Source organism: Solea solea, chromosome 8, assembly GCF_958295425.1.
Source record: "Solea solea chromosome 8, fSolSol10.1, whole genome shotgun sequence".
In the NCBI taxonomy this organism is placed as follows: Eukaryota; Metazoa; Chordata; class Actinopteri; order Pleuronectiformes; family Soleidae; genus Solea; species Solea solea.
Genome location: NC_081141.1, coordinates 12,435,339 through 12,462,129, shown reverse-complemented (window position 1 = coordinate 12,462,129; position 26,791 = coordinate 12,435,339). Strand labels below are relative to the sequence as shown.

At 40.9% G+C, this 26,791-nt stretch overlaps 1 protein-coding gene across 2 annotated transcripts in view; it reads left to right on the top strand.

Annotated features, from left to right (window-relative positions):
• The window catches only part of kremen1 (kringle containing transmembrane protein 1), a 55,951-nt gene that overhangs the window by 15,355 nt on the left and 13,805 nt on the right, over nucleotides 1-26,791 (top strand). For both annotated transcript variants that reach the window (XM_058636999.1, XM_058637000.1), the window contains exons 2-3: nucleotides 5,641-5,803; nucleotides 14,885-14,976. In XM_058636999.1, coding sequence (XP_058492982.1) covers nucleotides 5,641-5,803; nucleotides 14,885-14,976 — 255 coding nt within the window. The remainder of the gene's footprint in view (nucleotides 1-5,640; nucleotides 5,804-14,884; nucleotides 14,977-26,791) is intronic.

Genomic DNA, 26,791 nt, shown 5'->3' with positions numbered 1-26,791 from the left:
TTCTCTTGGGGTTGCTTCAGTGTCCTTTACATCAGTGTTAGGAGTCTAAAGCCCATCCGTCATTTCTGAATGTCTGCCAAGCAAAACTCAAAATCATGTCATGTTGCTCCAACCTTGCCCAAGAACAATGCCCTGATGCTGTGCATCAGATATCATCCTGGCCACTGGAAAATCCTACAAAGGTGAATTTGTTATCCACTCTGGTATGCTTACTGACTTATTTTTCCAAAATCTCTCCAGACACAACTATCTAATTTAACTTCAGAGAGCAGCTTGTAGTGGGGAGTATAGCAAACTCTAGCATGTGACATTCAACAGATGGGTTTGGCAGCATATGAAACCATCTATTGGCTCCAGAAGATTAGACTCTTACCATTACAGAGCCAAATAATAGGGACCACTCTAGAATGAGATGGGGCCATATTTTATAGGTGCTACCAAGCAACTTTGGCAGGGAGTCTTGTGGCTCTGTGGCTATCGTGGTGGTGAACTCAGGAGGTGGGGCAGTGGACGGGTTTTAGCAGGAAGAATGGTGGTGATAGAGGCTATTTTGGGAGTCAATGAGCTGCTGGTTTATGGCCTAGTTATCTGGGGCTACAAACTATGAAAAACCCATGAAAAGAAAAGAATGACAATAAAATCCCATTGAGAAGTCATTGTCAGGTTTAACTAGTTGAGGCATGAAGGGCAACGCCGCTCTTTTTGCACTTTCATTGACCCTTCCTCACGAGGGCTTGCTAAAAAAAAAAAAAAACTCTAATAGAAGAACAGAGATCGGAGATGCGGGGACAAGGTGTGGTCCATTAACTGCCAAATGTCCCCTTCAGCAGAGTCACCAACTTCTCCTTGGCAATCTCATTAAAAGAGCCTCACTAAATCTACGACTATCTGTGAGATCTGGATAATAAATGTAAGACAGTCTTTCTGCACTTCTCTGAAGTCTGATGTGGTTTTGGGGTGGAAATGAATGCTGTTAGGGAGAAGGAAAACCAGATTTGTGCTGCAGCCAGCTGTGTCCCCCCAGAAGAGAACTCTGTAACCCGCTACATCTGGCCTGGCTTGGCCTGGCCCTGGCCTCTTTTCTTACTACATTGACATTAATGAGCACCACAACAGTAATGGCTACCAGGACACCATAGAGGGAAAACATATTGTGGCCGATCACGTCTATATAACTCTCTGCAAGTATCTGAAACCGTGTGTTTGTGTTTAGCGCACAGCTCCCAGCTATAAACTCGTTCAGTGTCATTTTTGTAATAATGGGAAAAATGCTCAAGTTTTGTCTGTTTTGCTGTCCCCAAAGCTCAAAGCATATAATAAAGATGGAAGGAAGCTCTTAATGTCGGCCCACTGTGAGGAAGCAGTCATCTGTAATTATCACTGCGTTTCATCCCTCAAACACAACAAATAAGAGCTCTTTTGTGACCTGGCAATGTGTTTTGGTGAAACCATTGGTTTGTTTGTTGTATATGTTCCTGCGATCACATGACCAAACCCTCTCCAGTCACTCCACTCCTTTTCTCGAAGCATCAAGTGTTTTTGAAGTTGCAATATGGAAATCATTAACCGCAAATCCCAACAAATGCAATAACAGGCAATCAGCTCGCTCTCATTTGTCCTCTGCTCTGTCACATTTTTTTTTTCACTTATTGCTGGGGTGGTGCTGTACTCTGTAAGCACAGGGCTTGGTAAAGGGCGAGTCCTTCTTTTCCTTTTCCCAAAAAAAAGTCTATTTGTAGATCTGCATGTATTTTATAGGAGGCTTTTCCCCCTCCTTCTCTCAGTCTTTTATGCGGCGGTGGTTCTGTTTCCCATCATGGCCTATGATGAAACCACACAAAAGCCCAGGCCTTGTGACGAGCGCGCAATAGTTGCTTGGTGACAAAAAAAAACGGGTGTGAGGGGTGGGTGTGTTCAGATGGGAGGGGGTTTGAAGCGCGCGATGGACCGATCAGCAGATGAACTCGTCATTTCTCCTCGGAAAAGGATACAGTGCTAATATCTAAAAAGTACCAATGTAAAAGTTTCTCCTCAGCTTTATAGATGTGTGGCCATCCACAGGGCTTTTAAATGGTCTATTCATCTTTACGATGGCCTCACTTATCTCTGAGTCCTTGCAGATCTGCTACTTCCCATTCCCACCACAAGCAAATGGTGCCGAGAAACCACACGGAAGAACCTCCCTCCCATTTCCCTCATGGTGGCAAAATGCTGCCATATTTACCATCTCATCCTGGAAAGCTAACTTGGCCACAGTAGGGTGGGACGATTGCCAACAACAGTTTGTTCCAAGCGGACCATGTGCAGACAAGCTCTGCTTCATCCCAAAACTCCAGAGCAAAGTTTCCTGAAGGAGGAGAGGAGACATTTACAAAGTCATTTGGCTCTTTCCTTTTGATACAGTGTGTTGAGTAGCAACACACCCTGCCAAGTTTAGTCACTTTAATACTCGTTCTTTTTGAGGAGAAGATATTTGAAGGATGTGAGCTCATTTGGGATGCAGTCGGTTGCCCTGCCTGATGTTATCCTCTGTGACTCGGGCAGTCACAGTCGTGATTGCTTTTGGGGAGCAGTGACTCATGTTTGTGCTTGTGCAGCTGCCAAACTCTCAGTAGCAGTGTTTCCTTCTCTTTCTCTCTCTTGCTGTGACTGCCAGCATGTAGACAACTGCAAATACATTGAAAAATCATCATGATTCATATCTAATCATATTAGCATAAATCATTATCAGTATACCGTGCACATCCAAATACAGCCATTCCACAAACTCCTCAAAACTAGGTATAGCTCTAACAACCCAAGAAACATTTTCTTTTGAGAAAACTTTGCTCATGGATCACTTACATCCTTTGCACGTGCAGTAACGCAGACCTTCCATATGTTGTTGGATTCATTTAACATACTTAATTGTCCTCTGGGCATCACTTTTTGCACCCACCAGTGTAATTCCTCCCTTCTATAAAGGTGACAAAAACATGACTCCTGTTCTAACTCTATTAAACTTCTTTCTAACATTCATGGAGAGTCCTATTCTGCCTAAGCCACTCTCAGGTGGATTTACAATCAGGTGGCTGATATCCTTGTCTGCCATGGAGGTATTCATTTGCTTAGAGAGTTGGGACCCATTTACAGACAATAGCTTGGCATCATAATAGCAGGAACCTGACACTCTGCTGCTGTTAGGTTCCTGTCAGCCAGACAATGTACGGCTGATAAGCTTGACTGAGCACCATAGCCCAGGCAACTTTAATTACAGCTGCAATAGGAGGGATTGGTGGAAACATAGTTGACTGTTGAGTTTCATCCATTGTTTATGAAAATACTCATGTTTTGGGATCACCAAACTCATCTCATCTGATAAGCATGGACGGATGCCTTGTTTTTATACACGACAACATACCTGAGGCAATTTCTTTATCTCTGAAACTCTGCTGCTGTTGACATTTCTTATTGTGTTCATCGTCCTTTTCCATTTAATGTCTTTCTTTGCAGCCTATGAAGTGTCTTTCAGTGAGGTTTTTGTGATTTCATTGGTCAGAAGCTGACAGACAGATTTGTGAGATTTGCTGTGAGGCTGTAAACAGATTACAGAGGGTGTAGAAATGTAGTTCTCTCGCAGAACTGATTCATGCTAAAGTTGAGTTTTGGCATAGCATTACAGGTGAATGCAAGAGGCTTTTTAAATATATCATTTTTAATATAAAGTAATGCCTATTAGAATTAAGCCAGTGGCAAATGAGTTCACACAAATCTAATTAAGCCTCACAGCTTCACACAGCTCTCTATTTGTTTATCAGTATAGCTGTGCTTAGTTCAAGTGATTTGCTTTACATCACGAGTGATGCATAGCGGCTACATAGCCAGTAATGTGAAACGCCTGCAAATGGCATGAATATGTCTTAATACCATATGGCCAAGAATGCCCACAAAAAAGTTTCAGAAGTGGATTCTACTGCCATAAATAAACGTGGACATTAAACACGTATTACATCTGGGTAGCAGTGGGAGTGGTGTGGGACATATGACAAGATGTCTGCAGTGTTTTTATACTTACTTGAAGGCTGATATTTGCCATTTTTAAATAATAACAATAATTGGCATTGGCCGATTTCATATATTTCATATTTAGTTCATACATTTTTTTATTTTTTTTTTTTTAATGTAATGAAGTTAAACAATTCTTGTTTAATATTATTTGGTTTATTTTGTTTTAATTTTTTTGTTTCATTTAAAAAGTATTTTATCAGATGGAGGAAAAAGAGGAAAATTGGCTAAATATATGGATTTAAAACATCAGCATAAATGATGGGCCAGAAAAACCCATATCAGTTGACCTCTGGGGGTGACAGAAGTAACTGGTAAAGTGCTTAAAGTGTTAAACTTTACAGAACTCTGACAAATAAGAAATGTGCCCCTTTTAAGTGTTTTATCTTAACTTGGCTTTAAATTACTGATATTGTCCAGCCCCACTACACCTGTGAATTGACCTATAGTGGTTGTCAAGGGTGGACCTGGCAACTGACTGCAGACGTTGCATTGCGAGGCTAAGCAATCCCCACAGAAATGCTGAGTTGAAAGGAGATGAAAGAAAAGGCAAATAAGGGGGAGAAAGGTTAGAGAGAGATATAATAAGAAAAGGAGTCCTGGAGCACAGCTGGCTCACCGAGGGGTATAATGACCGTCATATTGCGACGCATTAGCTCATACTCAGCTGAGACAGTTTGCCTTGATGAAAGGGACCGGTCATTGGCTAACCACGTACATAGCAACAAGACGCCATGGAGATGAGCCAAACAAGCAGATGTAGTTTTTTTTTCATTTTCTTTTTCGTTTTTTTTTTATGTCCTGCTTGTCTTGCTCGACCCAGAAACCACCCCTCACCTGAATGTTCTGATAGTTTCCCTGCTGTTTTTCATATGTCTGACCCAGACTATCTCCTGCTCAATGGCAAAGTCTGTTAAATGTCAGCAGTTCATGGACGAAAATGTTCTACAATTCCGAGCTGCTTTAGAGCAATGACTGGTTATGACAGTCACACGATAAATGAATTGTTCTATCCTGATGCAATCAAACGAAGAATTCAGCTGGAGCTGTTCTCTTCGACAGGAGCCTCTTCGAGGTTGAGTGCGATGAGTGGCGATGGCTCGTCATGCGCCTGTCAGCCATTGTTTATTTGAATTCCCTCTTCACAGATGAAAAGCTGTTTCTCTGTTGCCATTGTTTCTCCTTGGGAACTTGGATTTCTCTCTTTCACACTTTCCCTCTCTCTCTCACTTGGCCATATGGTTGTCATACTCTTCCTGGAAATTTGAGCCATGTTTGCTTTTGTTGTATATCCACAGAGCATTTTCCTCCTGTGTTCATGTGTTGACATTAATTGAAACAGTGCTTTGAATTAATTATGCCTGGGCAAAGAGTGCAATTACTCCAAACTTAGTGCCTATGATCATTCCAAACACATTAAAAACATTTAATAACACAAGCAGGTCACACATGTGGCTGGCTTTTACGTGGCTGTATAAAACCTCTTGCCAAGCTCATGATTTCCATCTTAATACATGTCTAATCCCTAATAGCAAACAACAGATTTTGATTTAGTTTCATTTTTCTCATGTGCCCATTTCATCTCTCTGTTTACAGAGTGTTACACTGCCAACGGAGAGGACTACAGGGGCCGCCAGAACCAGACCAGCTTATATGGCGGTAAACCCTGTCTTCTCTGGAATGAGACCTTTCAGCACCCATACAACACCCTCAAATACCCCAATGGAGAGGGCGGATTAGGCAGCCACAACTATTGCAGGTGAGTACCTTTACGTCATTGTTTACAAGTGTGATGATATTATGTGGACTGAACATACTGTATGCCCACAGAGTTGGCAAAAAAATAGTAACATACACTTTTTTAAAATTAGTATAAAAAGTAGCTGTAATACATTTCACTGTATGCTTATTGTATTCAAAACTGTCATTTTTAATACAGCAGTTATATCACATCACTTTGATTGCATTCAACAGGATGCTGTATTTCCATCACAATAAATATTAGACTGCTATTACAGGACTTACAGCTATACCGTCTGTATTTATCTTCATCTTTATTCAAGTTTGAACAATGTCAGTTTAACTGACAACGCAGCATTGTCAGTTAAAAGTACTTGTTAAAAGTTCCTTTGTCCTGTTGTGTGCAGTAATGCGCGGTAAAGGGTCTCTGTGCAGGTGACAGCCGAATGTGATAGATGATGATCTTGCTGCTGAAAGGAAATCCCGCTCAAAAAAAGTCACTGTATTTTGATTTACTGTAAAAAATGACCCACCAATGAATTATATATATACTTTAACCAGCCTCTACAGCTCATTATTCAGTAGTAATGCTGTGAATGATGGAATTTTGTTGTAGTGTACATAAAAGTTTGATAAATCTGTAATCAGCATACATCCTTTAAAAAGTTTAACCCTTACATTTTTCACAAGAAACAAATCCCAGATTACAGAAAAGCCAAAATAATTGGAAAAAAAGGTCAACAGGTCACGACCCCTGAGATTCATATAAAAGACAACAGATGACATTTCCACGCACCCTTTATTTACATTTCCCGCTTGTATGTGCTCACTTGCCAAATGTGAATTTTAGGAACGGCCATTTTAATCCAGTATTAAATGGGCCCTGGAGCAAAATCATAAAAGAAGCTAATGGTATGGGTTTGGCTCTTGTGTCGGCTGGCACTGGAGAAATGAAGTAAAAAAAAAGATTTATTGCTACATCAGAGTTATTGAACAAACTTTATCTTCCCATCTCAGTTTCTGATTAAGACGTATTTCACTCAGTTTCATTGTTCTTAGTGCAGAAGATCTCTCTCTCTCTCTCTCTCTCTCTCTCTCTGTCACACATACATTAATTGTTAGATGTAGCATTTTGAATATATGCTATATGTGAATAAAACTGCCCTGCTAGTCCCTATCTATCATCATTTCCACTTTGTTATTGTATATACAGTCCATTCATATTTTTTCTACAAGCTTGTCATTCATTTTGCCATTCAGCAGTACAGGAAGCTTACTCTGGTTGCCTGAAAGAACAACAGCTTGTTTTTATTGAGAAGCAGTCTCCTTTAGTGCATGAGGTTCTGCAGTTTTCCCACTAAATTCTAAGCAGTGGCTCACAGAATAAGGCTACCCGTGTTTTAGCATTTATAATAAAAGCATTATAATGGTCATTTGTGTCACTGATGTAAAAGTGTTTTGAGCAGTGCCTCGGAAAGTCTTTCAAAGATACGTATGTTTGACAGAGCGTTGAACTTCCTAGACGAGGCAGTTGACTTTCTGAATAATTTAGAACCAGGACATTGTTGTTTTGCAAAGGCTTTGGAGCACATGGGACCTGTTCACAGAACTGCCCATGAATATTTTATTGGTGGTATCTGAACAGAACATTTTTTACACAGAGTTTGTGTAAGCAAAATGTCCTTGGTGTTAAAAACAAAAGAATCTCTATCCATCAGTCACTGTCAATGCTGTCAGAAAGATTTTGTATTTACAGGGAGCCACACTCCATCCGTAAGGCTGTTCAGATTTATCAAGCTGGCTAGAACAGTGCTTTGGCCTAGATTGCCAAGCCGTAAGAATCAGAACGCCCCCTTCCTCAACCCAAAGCCCCTGTGCTTTGAAGTGGCACTGAACAGATTCAGATGACAGTTCTGAGGAATTATGAGTAGCATTGAGGAAGGCTTTCCCTGCAATTTTTTTTTCTTTTTTTCTTTTGGCCGCACATGCAGTTAGCAGCTTTCCCAACTCACTGACAGCTCTGAGCTTTGTTCCTTTTCAGACAGAGGGATTTCTATCACATGGGGCTGGAGCTACAAATTCTCCCAGTCTGTCTCAGACTCCCTTCTCGTAAATAGTCACCCATCACCAGTGCTGTGGGGACCAAAGTGGCCACTTCATTGTGACATGATGAGGGATGGCATTTATAGCATGTCTGCACAGGGTCAAGAATGTGTGCAGGCGCTCATCATCACGTGCATGTGTGCATATGTTGTACATACGCGCTTGCAGAGACCATAAGGTCATCGCACCGCAGAGAAAGCTGCGCAACGGTTTTATTTTGGTGTCTTGCTTGATTACAGAAAGTTGGCTTATGTGATGGTGTTTGCTGCCCTGAAGGTTGTTGCTCAATTTGGATGGCAGAAAATCTGTTTCCAGTATTTGTTTAACCCCCTTTAGCCCTCAAACTTTCCCATCTCCTTATCCTCTCTCTCTCTCTCTCTCTCTGTTTGCTTTCATCTGAGGCTTATATTTGCAGACATTCCTGGTTAGAATTCTTGGTGGTAATTTCTGATGGTAATTCTCAGACAAAAGAGGGTGATAACAGAATGAAAGGGAGAAGGGGGCGGGGGGTGAGCCAGAGCAGTTTTGGCACGTCGTTCCCTGAGACAAATTGTGATTTAATGAGATGAGAGCTAAGGCTGGGCCACAGGTGGATAATGCGAAGCCAGGAACGCACGACTCTAAGCACGCAGAGAAGTAGAGGATTACAAACTCACTTCCTGTCCCATCATTTGCTTTTTTCATGGTGGTGGTTTTATTGTAGAGGACACCACAGCGGTGCTGAAAAAAAGAGGCCAAACAGCCCCCACATTTCATCTTTATAGCCTGCTGTAAAATACCCCAGTGAAAAGCGGGACAAACTGGGCGGGAGGAAATGTCACATTATTCCCCTGCAAAGAAAAAGGAGCGCAAAGCTTAAAGAAAAGGGCAGGAGCTCTGCTGTGTAAGCCAAGACTAATTTCAGCGTTGAATATACTGATCCTCTGCATGTTTCAATTTAGAATTTGTTTTATATCTTCACAGAAGTAAATATAAATATGTAGAGTTATTAAGGTCAGGCCTCAAGCTGTTGTTCCTCAGTACTTTTCAGTTGAAGCCAAGAGCTTTTTCAGTTCTTAATTTCTTCCCTGACTCTTTCTGATTTCTTCATGACATTCATAAGAACAATATCACTCTAATCAAACGACCATTCAGTGGTTGATTGAATACATTTGCCGTCTATGTTCTGGGCTATTTATATGCAGGTGTGTGTGTGTGTTGTAGGTGAGTGTCCACTATGGCTTCCAATGCTTTTCCTGAACATAGGTGAGATAATGGAAATGCCAGAATGAATAATGTCCTCCAAGTTGATTGTAATTGAATCTCCGATCTGTGGTCAAGGAAAATGCAGCCATCTTGTCCACCGTGGTATGATTACATTACAAACCCTGTGTGCTGCTTCGTTAAATTGGAGAAGTTAATAGAAGTGTCCTGTGAGAAGATGTAATGTGTGGCACCGTCAATTTAATTGTTGTCGCAGAATGGAAGTATGATCTCGCTCTTCTTGGGCTTCATGCGCTGGATTTTAAGAAGGATTCACTGATCCTTTGCAGAAACACATTATGTCTCAACTTTCACCTCCAAGTTTTTATGTAAACAGCTTTAAAATTGGATTCTTTTTCAAAGCACAATACCCTCTTAACCAGTGTTTGTGTTTCATGTTTTGTTCTGATTTAATGTTGCCGTCTATGAAATACTACTACTTTTTTTCCCCACTACATGTTACATAGCTCTAGTCTATATTCTGACAGTTATCACTGATCTAAACTTACATGGCTCTAATGTAGGAGACAATCCCATTAGGAGCAGGAATTCTATAAAGAGGTGATCATCTCTACTCATCAGAGAGGAAGGAGGGGAAACTGCAGCAATGGACAGGAAGTTATCTGAAAGTTAGGGGTGTCTTCCATGGAGTCCGTCATTTTGTGCTGGAATGTTTGTTTGCAAAAGATGTTCTGTTGTAATATTCAACTCCCCCCCTAGATTCCACTCATTTCTACACACTGGACATTTAAGTGGGAGTTTTATGGTGAAGCCAAAGCAGAAAATCCAACAGTGAGTCACCACATACTTCCTGAGGGAAGGAAAGGCACCAGAAATAACTCCTCCCATTTTTTTTTGTGATACTCAAAAAGGGCACTATTGTCCTTGTGACAGAGGATAATCCTCAGTCCTTGTTGTCACTATTTTTATTAGAAACACCCTCTGGTAAAGCTTTAAACAACATCTGTCGACCGTGACTTCCGCGGATCACCCAACGTAACAAGGTTTGTTGTCTTTGCGCATACACCTGCTGTAGGATCATTTCTCTATGCTGTAAGAACCACAAAGAAAAAAATCCATTCAGCACCATTATATTTGGTTGGAGGCAGGAACTCAGAAACAGTCATTTAGGCGTTTGTTGTCTCTAAAGCACAAGTCAGGGAACTGTGAAGTGTCTTCAACAGCCGAGCATGACACAAGAACATCATTATAACTTCCTCAGAGAACAACAATGGACAGTAGACTATACATTTCGGGCCATAACCAGCAAGCTCTTATCTTATTACCTTCTCTTATTACATTACTCTTCAATACATGCATTCATGCAGTACAGCAGAAGGCAGCGGTTTGCATGCTAAATCATCCAAGTCAATTAGTTTTCTCTCAGGCAGTAAATTGCCAGACTCTGATATGCCGTTGACCTCAAATCCCAATCCAGACAAGCTTCTCACCACCACTTTCCAATCAGCCTTTCTCTTCTCTGCAGTTCTGTGAAATGAGCAAAGTTTCACTTCTCTTGTCTCCTAAGGCAGGGAGGGTTACATTATATTTGTTGTTCTTTTGAACCATTATCTGCTTGTTCTCTGACTTTTTTTTTTTTTTTTAAACCAAAAACCTAATAACTATATATATAATGGGTATTGCACAGGATTTGCTATTTCCTGTAGCCACATTCAGAATTGGTAAAAACACAGAATGGAGGGTCATTGTTTGTTTGGAGGAAGCCACTGAGCCGAGTTGATGTCTGTGTTTAAGTGTATGCGAGCATGGCGGAACAGGTGTTAATGCGGTTATTTGGGGCTGGTTTAATTTCGACATCTCTGAGTGTGGGTTTGAGTGGCAGAAATTTTGACGCTTGACAGTTTACACACCTCAGATTTTGAAAACACGCAAAATCTGTATTGTAGGGTCAATTAACACTGGTGTACTTCTTCAGTCTCACTTGGAAACTTGTTCTCCTGGCATTTACTCACCTGGTTTGGTGTAATTAAGATTGATATTTTTATGTGCAGTTTTACAGTGCCAGGCATTCTAAAGAGGATCGTAAATGTACTTGTTAAGGTACACGGGAAACGGTTGTTCTATAGGAAACCTTTTGAACAGCAGCCAGCCAAGAGCAGCTGCTTTCCTTGGTGTTCAGATGTGAGCCACTCTCTCGTCTTCAAATGCATAACCGGAGACACTATGAGGCAAAATGCATGTGGCTACAATTGGGTCTGTACCAAAGTGTGTGGCTCACTGTGAGCAATAAGTCAATCGGCATAATTGTGCCAATTAAGTGTCCAAACATCTTTAGAGCACTACCTCTGGGTATGGGAGTGTTCCAACAAGCTCTTCTTCCCAGAGCCAAGTGAGCCATCTCTGACGCACACGGATGTGAACACAACCTCCCCCTTAAGACTCCTTAAATACAGCCATATACTGTATATACAGTATGTGTTGCTCTGTGCTGTTGGAATAAACAAATTGATTTCTGCTCATCGTGGTCTGCTCTTGTCTGCACTATTGCTTCTCAGCTAATCTGAAGAGGTTGTCTGCTTTACAGCGCTTCCTTTTATTTCCCATCCACACACATGCAGACAACACACGGGTTTGTGCAGCTAATCTTCTTAGGACACTGCATTGACTTCCATTCAACAGCCCAAACAAGTGTTATCCCTAACCATAACCAGATAATTCCTAACCTTAATCTTACCACAATTCGAACCTTAGCCCTAAATCATTTCCTCAGAAATTATATTCTGCCTCATTAGGACCAGGTTTTTGGTCTCCATGGCTACTACTGGTCCTGACAGGGTCAGTTTTTATGCCAGCACAGGTCCTAAAAAGGTAACAAATACAAGTACACACACGCAGCTCAGCACTGCACTCACTTCCATTAATTTGGACAGCCTAAACAGAGCAGTATCGCTACCGTTAATCATAACCATGTCATAACTTTAACATAACTTTAACCCTTACCGCATTTCAAAGCTTACCCCTAAATTTAATCAAAATTGAAGTTCTGTCTTATTGGGACCAGGTTTTGGTCTATATGAGGACAAAGAGGTCTTGACAAGGTCAGTGTTTACACACAAACTACCACCTGGAGCGAGACTGATGATGATTCTGCGTCATGTGGCCTTTGTAGTTCCACCCTGCGGATGATGTTCCTATTCTTTGGCTAAAAGGGAGCGCGCAGGTGTTATGTCGTAATCTGACAATGTGCAGATTGCGGTAAGTACAGGTCTGAACGCTCCAAATCTATCCAGAATGCATCCTCAGGTCTGATCAGCTTCAACTGAGGACACATGTGGCCGGGGGGGCAGACATGGTATGAGTGGACTACAGAGCTTTTTGTTTATACTGATGGTTGTAATTCATATCTGGCTCTTTAAGGGATGATTAAGAAAGTGCAGTAAATTATATAAGTGGCTATAGATGAGTTCTTGGGAATCCTATGTCAAATAGGGCTATTACGTGTTGACGGGGAAGGAAAAAGAGAAGGGGGACAGAGATAGAGAAGGGTATATAATCCAGTCTTTTCATGACCCGGACCCAGTTTTGGTTCCTTTCAACTATTTCAGTAGTAGCTTCAGGCTAAAAAAAAACAGGTGTATGGATATGGAACAACAAACAGATCTGGGCTTATTTCTGAAAACACAGGGACAGTTCAGGTTGAGAAGAGTTCATAGTTGTTTGTTGTTGATAGTAAAATGAGAGAATGAATCAAATGTGACTTGGTGAGCTCTTTTTCTGCACATTGCCATTACTGACAGGCTGTTAGAAAGAGCCTGCTAACTGCTAACTGCCCAATATCGAGAGTGAAGAGCTTTAAGGCACTTAAACTTGAGTTCAACCCAGAAAAGGGCTTAACAGCGACATCTTTGTCAATACCCCATTCTCACTGTGAAAAGAGAGGAGGAAACTCAGGATAGTGTTTTTTGATAGGAGAAGAAAAGAAATGGAAACGCCCTTCACAACTTTGCACACAAAGGGCGAAACGAGATAGTGCAGAGCCGCGGGGCTATTTCAAGATGCTACAATGAGGTGTGTCAAAAAAGAACAGAAAAGGTCTCCAGCAATTACAGTCAGGGCTGAAAAATAGCAATGTCATCTAAGAAGGTGTTGTGAGGAGTGTGTTTTTACAGCTCATAGTCATTAGAAATAGCGCAAATAGTCTCCCCCTGCAAAAGTAGTGCTTTGATGTAATTGAGCAGCAGTTTCGAAGTTCCAGTAATGGTCATGATTTACGAAGATGCATCCTGGAGATATGAAGCTTGCACAAATATTTTAGAGGGTGTTTTTTTTTGTCTTCAGTCCTACTCTGTGTCACTTTTGTAAGTGAAACTAAAAATCCAAAACACCAAGGGGCCAACCTGATACTCACAAAAACAAGTTCAGAAGAATTCACTTAAGTTCTTTATGGTCGCCTACTGGCTTTTATGCCAAACAGAACCTGTGTTTTGGGAGCACTGAAACGCTATTTTTGGAAAACGGGTTCCAGGGTGGGAACATTTCAAACGCCACCCTTGCGCTTCTGTGTTTACAAGCAATGTGCTACTTTGGGAAAACAATGATGTCATAGTCTCTCCTGCCTTTTGCATTAGCTGTCACTATATTTGTTGTAGATTGGTATATTCCCTTTATGATAAATGTTATTTTATTTCTTTGCCACCCTGGCTTGGTTCATTCTGTCTCTGTTTATGTAATTGTGTACTCTATATCGTAATGCACACTTATTTGAAGATTTTTCTTTTTTTTTTTAAAGTTTGTACACACATGGTTTATGCGCATGCTCAACGTCTCGTCCGTTGTTTGGTGTATTTGTGTTAGATAGATAGATAGATAGATAGATATATAGATATATATATATATAGATAGATAGATAGATAGATGAAAAGTAAAGAAACAAACAAACAAACAAAAAATAAAAGAAGCAAGCAGAGTTCTGTGTCTGCGTGGATAAGGCCTCAGCGTCACAATAGGTTAAAAGGTTCCTTTCCTGCAGCCTCAGACGAAAGCTGTAGCCCATCATACATGCCTGTTTTCAGGTTTGTGTCTGGCCCTGAACAAAGAGCTGTCCCCTAACCTTCAGCCACCTCCACTCATCAAAGACCCATTGGTCTGGCGCTTGACTGACTGGTCAGGCCATCAAAGCACAGAAGAAGACGCTAAACCAAACAAGCACCAGCAGCCGCCACTGAGAGTGATTGACAGCCAAGATAATCTCCCTCTCAAAGATTATTGCGAATTCAGCCCTTGACAGCAGGGTTTTCAGTTGATAAGCTGTCTGTGTTTGTGTGTGTTTTTTTAACCCCCATATCCCTTCTTTCTTTCCTCCACCTTTCTGTCTTATCTTTTCTTCTTAACCACTAACGTCACCCCAGCACACCTCTACAACGATACATCCACATGTTATATTATACTTATTTTCTGTTAAAAACAAATAAATTCCACCCCTGATATGACTGCTGTCCACTCTAAATAAGATTGAAAACACAGCTGGCTCCGTTTTTATTTGAAAATGCTTGGGTCGTATTTAAGTCTGAATGGGCAGCAACATAGATCTTTCATATACTTATGACTGGTATTCAAAAAATACAGTTTTTCCTGTACTGCTACCCCGAAAAGAACCAGCAGTTCGCGTTTGCTCGAGCGTTTCAAAAACAAAGGCGTTAAGGTGTGTTCAGTTTTGGCTGCAGAAAGGTTTTTGGGAGTAAATGATGCATCATCAGATTTAATCGATGTAACCTTTACACCTCTGTGTCTGCAGGAATCCTGATGGGGATGTTCAGCCATGGTGCTACATTGTTGATAATGAAGATGGGGTCTACTGGAAATACTGTGACATCCCTTCATGTCAGAGTAAGGAATCGTTGCCACTCCTTTTTTTATCATTTAATGTCATGTATCTGTCTCTGTCTACTCTGCCCTTCCACACCCTTGGGGCCATATCATGGGCAAACAGACCTGATCATTTTCAGGGCAACGCTCGTAGCTGTTATAGACTGCATTTCGTGTACACAGCTATTACCATTGAAAAAAAATGCCTCTAATTGCCTCCCATCACCCCTCTTCCTTCCATGTCCGGGCCTGCCCTCACTTTAATGCGAGCTGTCAATCATTGCCTCTGTGTATGTGTGTTGTGTCTGTTTGCATTTTTTTCTATGTGTGTTCATAATTTCCCCTTTGGCTTAGTAGCTTGTTTTGACATGTCTTTTTATGTGAGTGTTTATATGCACCTACCTGTGTGTGGATTTATTTGAATGTTTTGTTCTCACATGGTTTGAGATGTCCAGGGTTTTTTGATTTGGGTGAGTTTTGCATTCTCTAATGATCTGTGCTAAAAGGAAAACCCTACCTGAAATCCTAAAGATCATATGTAGCATTTTGAACTTTTGAACTTGAGATGCACTGCTGGACCTTAGTTAGCAGACAGTGCATGTGTAATATTTGTCACTGCACCACCAGGGCTCGAGATCTACACAGACCCTCCAGCTAGAACTGCAAGCTTTACTATAGTCTACTGTTTGAATGACTCAGTGTACATTAACCCAACTAATAATGCCTGTTGGCTGATGGCCTGTATATGTGTGTATGTGTGTGTTAGAGGTATTATACTATTGTGGGAATCTAAATATGGTTACAGTCACATTATGGGGATGTGTCTTCCTTATGGGGACAAAATTGGGAGACCAAAACCTTGTCCTAAGGAGGAAGAACCTAATTTATGTGTAACTGGTTCAATTTAGGGGTACAATTTGAATTGTGGTTGGAGGCTTAAGTTAGACATTAACTGGTTATGGTTAAGTGTAGGGATAATGCTTTGTTTAGACTGTCCAAATGAATGGAAGTGAGTGCAGTGATTAGCTGCATGTGTGTGTGTACTTGTATTTCTTACCTTTTTAGGACCTTTGCTGGCATAAAAACTGACCTTGTCAGGACCCGTAGTCCTCATGGGAACCAAACCCTGCACTTAATGAAGCAGAATATCCTTTCTGATGAACTGGTTTAGGGCTAGGGCTTAGTTTAGGGTTTGATTTCTGGTTATTGGTTATAGTCAGGGATAACACTTTGTTTGGGCTGTTCAAATGAATGGAAGTCAATGCAGTGTCCTAAGACGTATAGCTGCACAAATGTGTGTTTGTCCAAATGATTTCATGTGTAAAGGAGAATTGTGTACCTCCCATTAAGTTTGTTAATAGGTTTGTTTATTTGACCTATTTCTGACAACTATCCATTTAGTTTAGCTCAGTATGTAGACAAAAAGCTAACCTTTGTGGTTTGAGAGGAAAGAGGAGAGCAGCCCACCATTTCTGTTTGGTGTGGGGCTTATCTCTTATCTTTGGAGAAATTAGGCCACCTTTTGTTCCAAATGGGTTTGCCATGTGCTGGTTCAGCCTTGTTTTTGTCTAGGATCCAGTCCTGGACAACATGTAACCCATCCTCGCAACATATGGCCCATTTCTAATGGCTGAGAGCTTCACCCGTATCGGATGGTGTCTTCCACGAGTGTTCCCTTTTCTGTTTGGGAAATAAAATGTATACTGAGCCCTGTAATGTTAGAAAAGGAGATGAGGTTTGCTGTGAGACAGTCTTCCAGTGTCATGAAAACAGGCCTCTTCATTGGAGACGGTTTCTCCCTGCAGGGATCTTTCAGACACAAATGCTCTGTCTCATCTATTGTGAAACCACAGTCGCCACGTGGTGCCTTACCTTCTGGCAGGGTTTCTTCACAACACGCACTAATGCATTTGAAGCTCACAAGTGACAAAATACTGACGCTCACTCCCTCCGTGTTACTGTTGTCAGTCTGCTGCTGGCAACAAAGAGATGAAAAACACTGTGGTGTGCTAGAAACAGTACCGTGGTCTTTGTTTTCATTTTGTCTGGCTTTTGTTTTGTCTGTGCCTTCGTTTTGTCTACACTTTGCTTACTTTTGATGTTGAGTGGCTGGTAGTTGGTGGCCACTGGCTGTGGCACCTGGAGCCTGCCAACGGCTCCTCTGTTATCCAGCTGGGCTCCCTGTCATCTCGGGTCATGCCACCCTGGTGAGGGTGACACACCCTGGTTCAGCACACACTGTCAGGCAGGTCACATGAGGCCAGAGACGCATACTCTGACAGTGTGTATTATAGGGTAGGTCACAACATTTGTTGATATTAGTAATCCCTCACGGCTGCAGTTGTGTTGCTGGTGGAATTATTTCAATGTTTCAAAAAGGCACGCTGTCTACTGTACAAATATATATTTCCATGTGTGTAGTGTTACAGTGACAGGTGGGCCTCTGAATGCCCAGCTCATTCCCGTTCCTGTGTATATTTGCAACTCTATATATTCTACAGGCAATGTGAAGAATAACAAGATGAGCTGAGAGGAGATTAAATAAAATAAGATAGTCCTTTATTAGTCCAGAATCTGTGAGTACTCAATATAGAATAATATTAAGTATTAAAAGAGAAACTGAGCAACCAGAATATATACAACATGAGCTTAATATTTCCTGTGTAATGGTCGTATTACACAATACCGGATCAGCACAGGATGAGTTTCATGTGGTCTAATGAGAGCAGTGACTATTTTTTTTGACTATTTTCCAACTCTTTGGTGACAGGCAGAGAAGCCTTTAATGTCATCTGGCTTAACAATGAGGTGTTCTCTACTTCTACTGAGGTGTGAGGAATGTTCTTGTGGAGCCGCTGAAGGAATTTCCAGAAGAGAATTCCTGGATGTTTTTGAAACCCAATTTTTGTGGTGAGGCCAGTTTCGAAACAATACACACACATTTGTTGAATGTGATGGCAAAGGACTTTTATTTAAAAACGGTTCATTGTGTATGGTATGTACCTATTTTGGTCAGTGTTTTTTGTACAGAATACACAGTTCTTACTTACTGTAAAATTAAAATTAGTCTTTCAATGAAAACCACATTGTGGACTAGAAATTAACATAAAGGGGATCAATAAAAGTAATTTCTCTAACAGCATCACTCTCTGAATATTAACATCATAATGACAAGTTTAAGTCACATCTTTGTTTATTCCAGCTTCATTTTTGTGCGTGTATTATTTTGATATTGTGACATCTGCAGTCAGCCCATGGCCAAAATAATTGGCCATGGGATGGGTTTTTGTCAAAAGCTTCACATTTTTTTCATAGTTTCCTCTCAGCGTGTCCCGCACTGAGAGGACATTTTGTTTTGTTGTAGCTCCTATAAGTTGCCAAGCATTTGCTCAATGATGTGCCCCGGCTAAATTCAACTGACAGGGTGAAACTGTCAGACTGAAGCCTCAGAGCGTTTGCCAAGATAAAGTACACTTTGATCTGCTTGTTGGGAGCTCGTCTCTCAACAGCATAAAAGCAAGAAAAACTTGTTGTGCCACTGTGCTTTCGTCTTTGAAGAGACTGGTTGCATCTGTAAGATTTCCACCTGTTATTTGATTTTATTTTGTATTTTACTATATACTATATAAAAACAAAGTGCACTGAATACCCACTTAAAAAAATCAAAATTTGAGAACGTCTGAGAAATTCCGTTGATTAATCTTTTTCCATTCATTATTTATAGCTTTAAATGTACGATCATCTTTTTCAAAGTTGTTGATTGATTTAAGATTTCAGAATTCTTTACTGTCATATACTTGATAAGAATTCAAAACGGAATTTCAATTCTTTATCTCAGTGTCCAACTTAACAGACATACCATTATGGAAAAATACAGATGTAATTTTAAAAATATTAAAATAGTTTTATACCAAAAGCAACATTTTACTTTTGTTTTTAACAGAACAGAATTCAACAGAACATGTACACACATAAGGAGGGGGACCAAAGGTCCTGTCCATTAGGTCCACGGTCCATGACAGGCCCTCTGGCCCTGTTCAAGTAGGCAAGAAATGGCTCCCAAGTAGATGAGAATTTTTCCATCTGTATGAGCAATGTCATGTCTGCCTTCCACCTCTGAAAGGAAGGGGGGAGAAGGTGACTCCCACTCCCTCAGAATAAATCTTTTGACCACAGTTATTTCCAGCATCAGAGATTGTTGCGTGGCTGCAGGGAGGCGCATGGACGCCGGCGAGCAACCAAAGACCAGGTTCCATAGGGAGGGGCCTTTTATAGTCAAATATTTATACTGGATAACTTAAATCCAGTCAGTGAAGGGCAAGACCAGGGTGTCCTCCAAGACTTTACATCTGTCACATGTTGGTGCAAGAGAGGAGTATATTTTGCAGTGATAGGTGTGGCTCATAGATGAGGCCTTGTCCCATTCAGCGACAGGCAGTCCTATACCCAGCTCTTCCTTCCTACCTCTGTAAGGCGGCTCACTGTGGTGACATTATTACCACCATCAAACAAACTTACAAACCTAAGATGCCTGCCTCAGTAGGGCTATTTATGACGTCAAAAAGAAAACTTGTTTCCCAGAAAGAGATGAAACATTTTGAATCTTACATCCGACATAGTGCGTTGCTTGCAGATAATGAAAAAAAATGTGAGTGAGGTGGTGAAAATATTTCTCTTAGTGGGTCAGAAGAGGCAAATTATCCTGTTATGTAAAACTCTTGAATTGAAACTAAGTCTTTCCGTCTTTTCGGCGTGACCATGGAGGAAGAAAGGAATTATTTAAACTAATTGAGGTCTCTGGTAAACTCAGAACCCTCCAAGTTTGATTCAGAATCCTAACTCAGATGGCAGAGAAGAAATGACAACAGAATTTGCTTTCATGTGCAGCCACAAGGGGGCACCAGGGGCCAAATTACCTGAAGACCCCATTTAGCATTAGCTGGTCAGTAGTAGTGTCTGAACACAGGTGGTCAGACACTAGTCAGGTTTGGGCTTTTGCCGGTGAACCTTAGAGATTCCATGGCTCTTAGAATTCCAAATGTAAGACAAGATTCTAGAATCCAGTTCTTTAAAGAAGGCTGGGCTGAGAACATATGGGAGAATTTAAAGAAACCTGGGAAGGGAAACTACTTAAGATTAATTAATACAACCAATCATAGAAAGCTTACTATGTTCTGTTTGTGTTTAGAAAGAAACTATGCTTACAGTCCTAAAGTATTCTGAGAACTATTTTAAATAGCTTACCAAAAAAAGGTGATTAACTCAAGCAGTATCAGGACAGATTCCTCTTAATTTTGTGAGTCCAAAATGATATCATCAGCATATAAACTAATGAGTGTTCCCACACCTTCACGTCTTCAGAAAACATCCTCCTCTTTTGTCATACGTTTTCAAAAAAAAATCTATTTATGTCACATATTATAATTGCTGACAGTATTTGATTACCTGGAATGAGGCTCATTATTACCCTAGGCAAGAATTCCCGTAAGTGACTGTGACGCTTTGAGGTTTTTGTTCTAGACCTGAAGGTGTGTTTATGACTCATTTGTCTATTCAAACCTTCTCAATGAAACAATTGAGGCATTTCTTAATTAACTTTGTCTGTCACCATGATCTGTCAATACCAAGGGAACCACAACAATCTGGCAGGCTGGGCAGCCACACCTGAAAGACTGATGTGCTTGGTCCAAGCTTTTATTGCTGCATGTGAAGGAAATATGCAGTAATGACGTCTGAATTAATACGACCATATCTCTACAGTACATTGATGATTGGCCACATCAGTAAAACAGGTATTTTGTGGATGATCATAAGTTCAAAATGAGTTTTAAATGACGTTACAGATGATTATGAATGATGTCCTTTTCAAACAGGGCACATCACAACATGAAAACAATTACCTCTTTTATTATGGGTTCATCCTTGTTTACCTTTTGGGATGGAGTTGAGCTGCGATGATTCATGTTCTGAAAGTGCTTTACTGAGGTGAAGCTGAGAGGAAACAGTTAAAAGCACGTCGATGATCACACATTAAGGTGGAAACATGACAATGAAACCACTTCAAACTGTAAAATAAAACATCGTAAAATTATTACGGTAGTACAAACCGTTGCGTGTCAAAATAAGCAAGATGTCGAGACAAGTCGAACATGTCGGACATGTGGTGTGGAAACTGAACCCAGACTCAAGCACCTCAGCCCTGACTCGTGGCTGTTGTGGTTGCTTGAACCTACGCAACCTAGTGATGCTTTCAGGTTCTGTTATTGCAGTATTTATCTCGCTCTCTGTCAGAAGGAGAAGATTTCCCCTAGGTGGTCTTGTACCAGCTTTCACCACAACCAACCCGCATACTGAGGCAGGTTCAGGCATCACTGAGTGGAAAAAAGGTGCATGTTTGTGTGTGTGTGTGTGTTTATGTTTATTCCTGTAGTTTTGGCAGTGTAAAAACAATTTCATAATGTACATGTTCAAAAGAGGATATTACTGTGATTTGTGCCATTCCTGTCTTCTTTAAGTGTTTTTCTGATGACCAACTTTTGTTTATTCTTTATATTTTTTAAAAAGAATGGTAAAAAAAAACTGGATAAAATATTCCCTGAAAACCCTCCTGAATTATTTTCGACAAACCAAGTGAATCCTCCTCGCAGACATATTCCAACCTCCCTTTTTAGGAGAATATTTGTTTAGAATTACCATAAAAATGTGTGATGAAGTATCTGCTCAAATTTATATCTTTCCAATGGCATGACCATAACTTCCTGCTGACATCCGACTTGAGAAGTATTTATAAACAAGAGAAACAGAAGGAAAAGTTTGAAGACAGCTTGGTACCACACTTTTAACACAGACCGTAAATCTGGAGATAGTATGTGGATTTATTACACATTGTAGTATAAAACAAATGTTTTACCAGGAGCCTGTTGGGTCTGATTTGTCTTAAGTTTGAGGCAGTCCCATCTGTTTTTCCGGCATTTTTTTTAATATGCCAAATATTAGATGTGTCCTTACCTGACGGAGAGGGTGGAGGAGCCTTGAGCACACTTATTGTTATCTTACTCTGGCCTCTGACCTTCTTTTAGCTCCACCCACAGTTGCCCTCAGGTGAAATACCTGACTGCAGTGGCGTGAGGACACTCTCAGACAGAAACTAGAGTGAAGAGACTCAAACAAAAGCAAGCCAGGGCGACATCAGGTAGATTTAATTTCCCAGCCTCCATCTCTCTGGCTCCTTCCCTCTCTCATCATGGCCAGGGTGGAATCAGCCAGGGCCATTAGGGAATTAAAGGTATTGATTACGAGGCGAGCTGGTTGTGTTGAATGTTTGCTAATGAGAGCAAGTAGATGGCCATTGTATCATGGTTGTCTTGGAGAAAGGGGGGATGAATAGCAGGTCAACCAACTCAGGGCTCAGGAATGACGGCTCACATCCATTAGTATACGAGCCGACCACAGTCAATATACTATTTACAGTTATTTTAGTGTCATTAATGTACATTGAAGACCCAAATTGGCATGAATTTGCCATGTCTGTTGCTAATGTTTTTTAGCTATATTTGTTAAAACAAACATAGAGGTTACAATAACATGCTCATTTGCCAACAATAATACTAAGAACCTTGCTTGTTGCTGTCATTTTTAGCATTAAAGAATGCAAATATTAGCACTAATTGAGTTACACCAACACTCTTGCCTTTGCAGCAAGAAGACTGGGGTTCAATACCCGGTTGGAAGTTTGCATGTTCTCCTCGTGTGTGTGGGTTTTCTCTGGGCTCTCCGGCTTCCTTCCACAGTCCAATAACATGCAAATTGATTATGTAAATTGATCACTTGGTTGTTTGTCTCTATGTGGCCCTGTGATGGACTTTCTATCCCCCGCCTATCGCCCTATGTCGGGTGAGATTGGCACAGCTCCCCCCGCGACCCACATTTGGTGGATAACGCAGTAGAAAATGGATGGATGGAGCTACACCAACAGGTGGAATAATCCAAGTTCCTGTGGTGTATATTGTCACATGGTGTGAATATTTGCACCAAATATGAAGACAATTAATCCAGTATTTGACAAAACAGTTAACTTAACTAACAGCTTTTAACTAAGTCATAATTAGCTCTTCAGAATAGTGTCACTTTTTCGAATTTTCAGATCTGAAGTTTGTCCACAGAAAAAGTTTTTAAGAATCAGAGCTCCAAGCCTTTGGGGATATTGGTGCAAAGATGATTCACAGTTTTGAAGAGCATCTGAAGGGGTGTCATATACAGCCTATATTTCCTAAAAAAGAAAGAAAGACATCTAAATTTGCTGGCCATGAGATTTACGGAGCACATCTGTATTCCCCACAGGATAAACTATAACACTACTTCTTTTTCATCTCCTATTCAATGACTCTTAATGGAGTTGTCTTGTTCTACCCTCAAACCAAAATGTCAGTTGTATCCAGAAGATGCAGTGTGTAATTATCTAAGAAATTTGCCACAAAATCTAAACAGGATATTAATAGTCCCCCTAAGCCCTGTTGTTTAATAACCATGTCTTTTTTTATTTTCTCCAGCCTCAAAATAAAACATTTTGCTCCAGGACTGAATGAAAATAATCAGAATGCTGTTTATGATGCTCTTTACTTTCATATAGTGGAGCTATAAATGACTAAAGCAGCTCCAAGGGGCCATTACGGCTTCTTCTTGTTTCAAACAATGTTTGAAACCATACATCCTTTTTTGTCATGTGGACATTTATTGTCCCATTATGCTGTAGGAACTGGTTTTGAAGTCAAGATCACAACTTGAGTGTAAGAACGAGACTTGTAGGAGACAAGAATCAAGACTATGCCAGGTCTTGGTTTTGGTCTTGGCTGTATTGCGTTTTTTTACTTTGCAATTTGCATGCAAAGTGTTTGTCTCATATAACAGAATGTATATTATCCATTTCATAAGGACAATTTGAAAATCATCTGTCAATTCTACATGGAGCCAATCCGACATAAGGCAAGAAGTGTTGTACTTGTCTGTCCTCGTCCACCACAGGGACAACATACAGAGACAAACAAACATTCACACACTCATTCACAGCCGCCATCATTTTAGAGTCAAATTCACCTAAACAGCAAAACAAAAAACCCACACACACAGGGAAAACACACAGATACCACAGAAAGTCTCTGGTCAAACTGACATGGGAACACTGTAAACCACTAGTTCCATTTTTATTTGTTATATATGGGATACAGACATCTTTATGGGGTAAAAGACCCTGTTATTGATATCCAGATATCAAGGACATCTTGCCACAGCACAAGGTGAAATGATGATAAAGTGCAACACCGTGGTTATCCACCGCCTGAGGTGGACTGAAAGTGTCTGCTCATCTTTTCATCTCCCAGCTGCCACAATATCAGGTCCCCTGTGTCTCCTCGGGACACAGACTTTTTGGTTTGTCAGGGGAGGCGGGGAGATGCGTTCCGATGGCCATTTTTCATCTCTTCCTTCCATTGTTCAGCCACTTCTTTGAGTAGACACTAATTATTCATTTAAAGCTCTGACTCTCCCTTCTTCCTTCTAATTAGATGGTTAGTCACCCTCCCAAGGCCCCGGGTGGGGGCATTGATCTCGTCCATCTCAGTCTTGTTGTAACACAGCCTATACCAAACAAGACTACACTCCCAGGCCAGCAGTGTGTTTTGAACATCCCACAAGCAAAGTCACTCTGTTACGTACAAGGACTTCTCTCATTCTGTCCAGTAATAAATCCCTTATTGTCTAACTGTAAACCGTTCCCATTTACAGGCTAGAGAATTTATGATCTCTATAAAAAAAAACAAAGCATAAACTCAATAGAAACACATGATAGCAAGTCCCACTTCCACAAAACAATCACTGTGTCCACGGGGAGTTTGGGACATGTTTTCTTTGTTTCTCACCAGCTGTGGTGCAGTCCGCAGGACGGATCGCAGGCTTGTTGGAATGCAGCAGCTGTATTTTTTTTAATGCATTTAATATCCTGTCATACTAAAGGGTTAATGCATGGGGCGAAGACACAGAGAGGAAGAGAGGGTGAGTTTTAAAGGCACGGAGGAAAAATAATTAATTATTGTTGCTTCCGTGCTTCGTTGCTGGGAAGGTAGAGCCTGTTCCAGGAGGTGCATGTTTGTGAGGGTGTGCATCGCATTCAGCTGGCGGTACATTCATGGGTTAGTCAGTGGGAGGGATTTAACATACCTGTGTTTTAAATGACTTGAATTCAGCCTTTTAGCTCCTGAGGAATGTGCTTTAGAAATCCCGCTTCTCCTCCTTTGACTTGAACATAAGCTTTAATGATTTCCTTTTTGGTTGCTGTACAGGGTAAGTGGATGATCAGGAATTAGTGGCGCTACTTAAGAGGTCAGTTAATGTTTTGCCAGTGGTGATGCTGTTATCAGACACATGTATCAGTGATTCCCATGTCTCGAGACTTTCTTTCGTTTGCCTTGATGTTGGCCTAAATCTCAGAGATACGAATCTCAGTGTCAGAAAATAAGCAGTGGAAAAAGGGAGCTCCTGGAAATATGTTGCCATGGCACATGAGGAGAAAAACATTTAGACGCTTATGCCCCCACAGTCACTGTCAGATGACGAAGCATGTGATTCATTTGTTCATTGTCTACTGTTTTATCCTTCACATGCGGCAATCCCAACTAACATGGGGCGAATGGCGGGGTACACCCCGGACAGATCGCCAGTTCCTCACCAATCAAACATAAACCAGTGGTCACATTAGTGTCCATTTAACCTCTGCATGCTTTTGGACTGTGGGAGGAAACTAGAGTACCCGGAGAAAACCCACACACATACGGGGAGAACATGCAAGCTCCACACAGGAAGGCCCTCGGGAGAAATGGGGTGTCGAACTGGTGATCATCTTGGTGTGAGGCAACAGTCCTAGCCACTACTCTGCTGTGTGACCCGCAAAAGCATGCGATATTAAATGAATCCCTGATGTCATTTACATCAATTTGATTTTGAACAACCTGTCGAGGGACGGATAAAACAGTAGACGATGGACAAACAAATCACACGCTTTGTCACCTGACAGTGACTGTGGGTGCATAAGCATCTACATGTTTTTCTCCTCATGTACCATGGCAACATATGTCCACAACTTCTTATTTTCTGAGATTCGTATCTCTGAGGTTTAGGCCAACATCAAGGTAAATGAAAGAAAGTGAAAGTCTCGAGACATGGGAATCACTCTCTCTAACTGACCTCTTAAGTAGCACCACTAATTCATGAACATCCAGAATGGATATTCTTATTGTTGATCAGCTGTTTTCTTTACTAGTCGATATGCATTAAAGTTTACCTTTATTTAACAAGGGGTTTCATTCTTCATGAAGACTTGTTTTTATTTAAACATATACAATATAACGTATTATAGACAGCATTCAAGTGCTAAGTGGCAGCAGATTGAAATACTAAAAATGGTCAAAGTTGCCAAACATGATTTCAGTGCCCCCCAAAAAATGTTTAAAAGAAAAAAAAAAGAAAAAAAAATCCGCAAATGACTTCAAGCTGCACAGCTTCATAGGCTGCTGTAACGTGTCCCATGATGACGGGGCAGATGTACAGTACATCGCGTGGCAAGTATAAAGACAAGTGAGTGAATACAGCTGAAATGTTAAATAGTATGATGTCATTTGAATGAGAGGAGGCATAAATGTCTCTGTGACTGTAGTCATTCATTACACCGGCCCCACACCATCACCTACGCAGTTGAGTGTGATCTGTGGGCTCTGTCCTTCATCCCCATTTGAACTGGCCTTTCATATTCCCACATACATAACGGACATAACCTTTGGCATTTTCT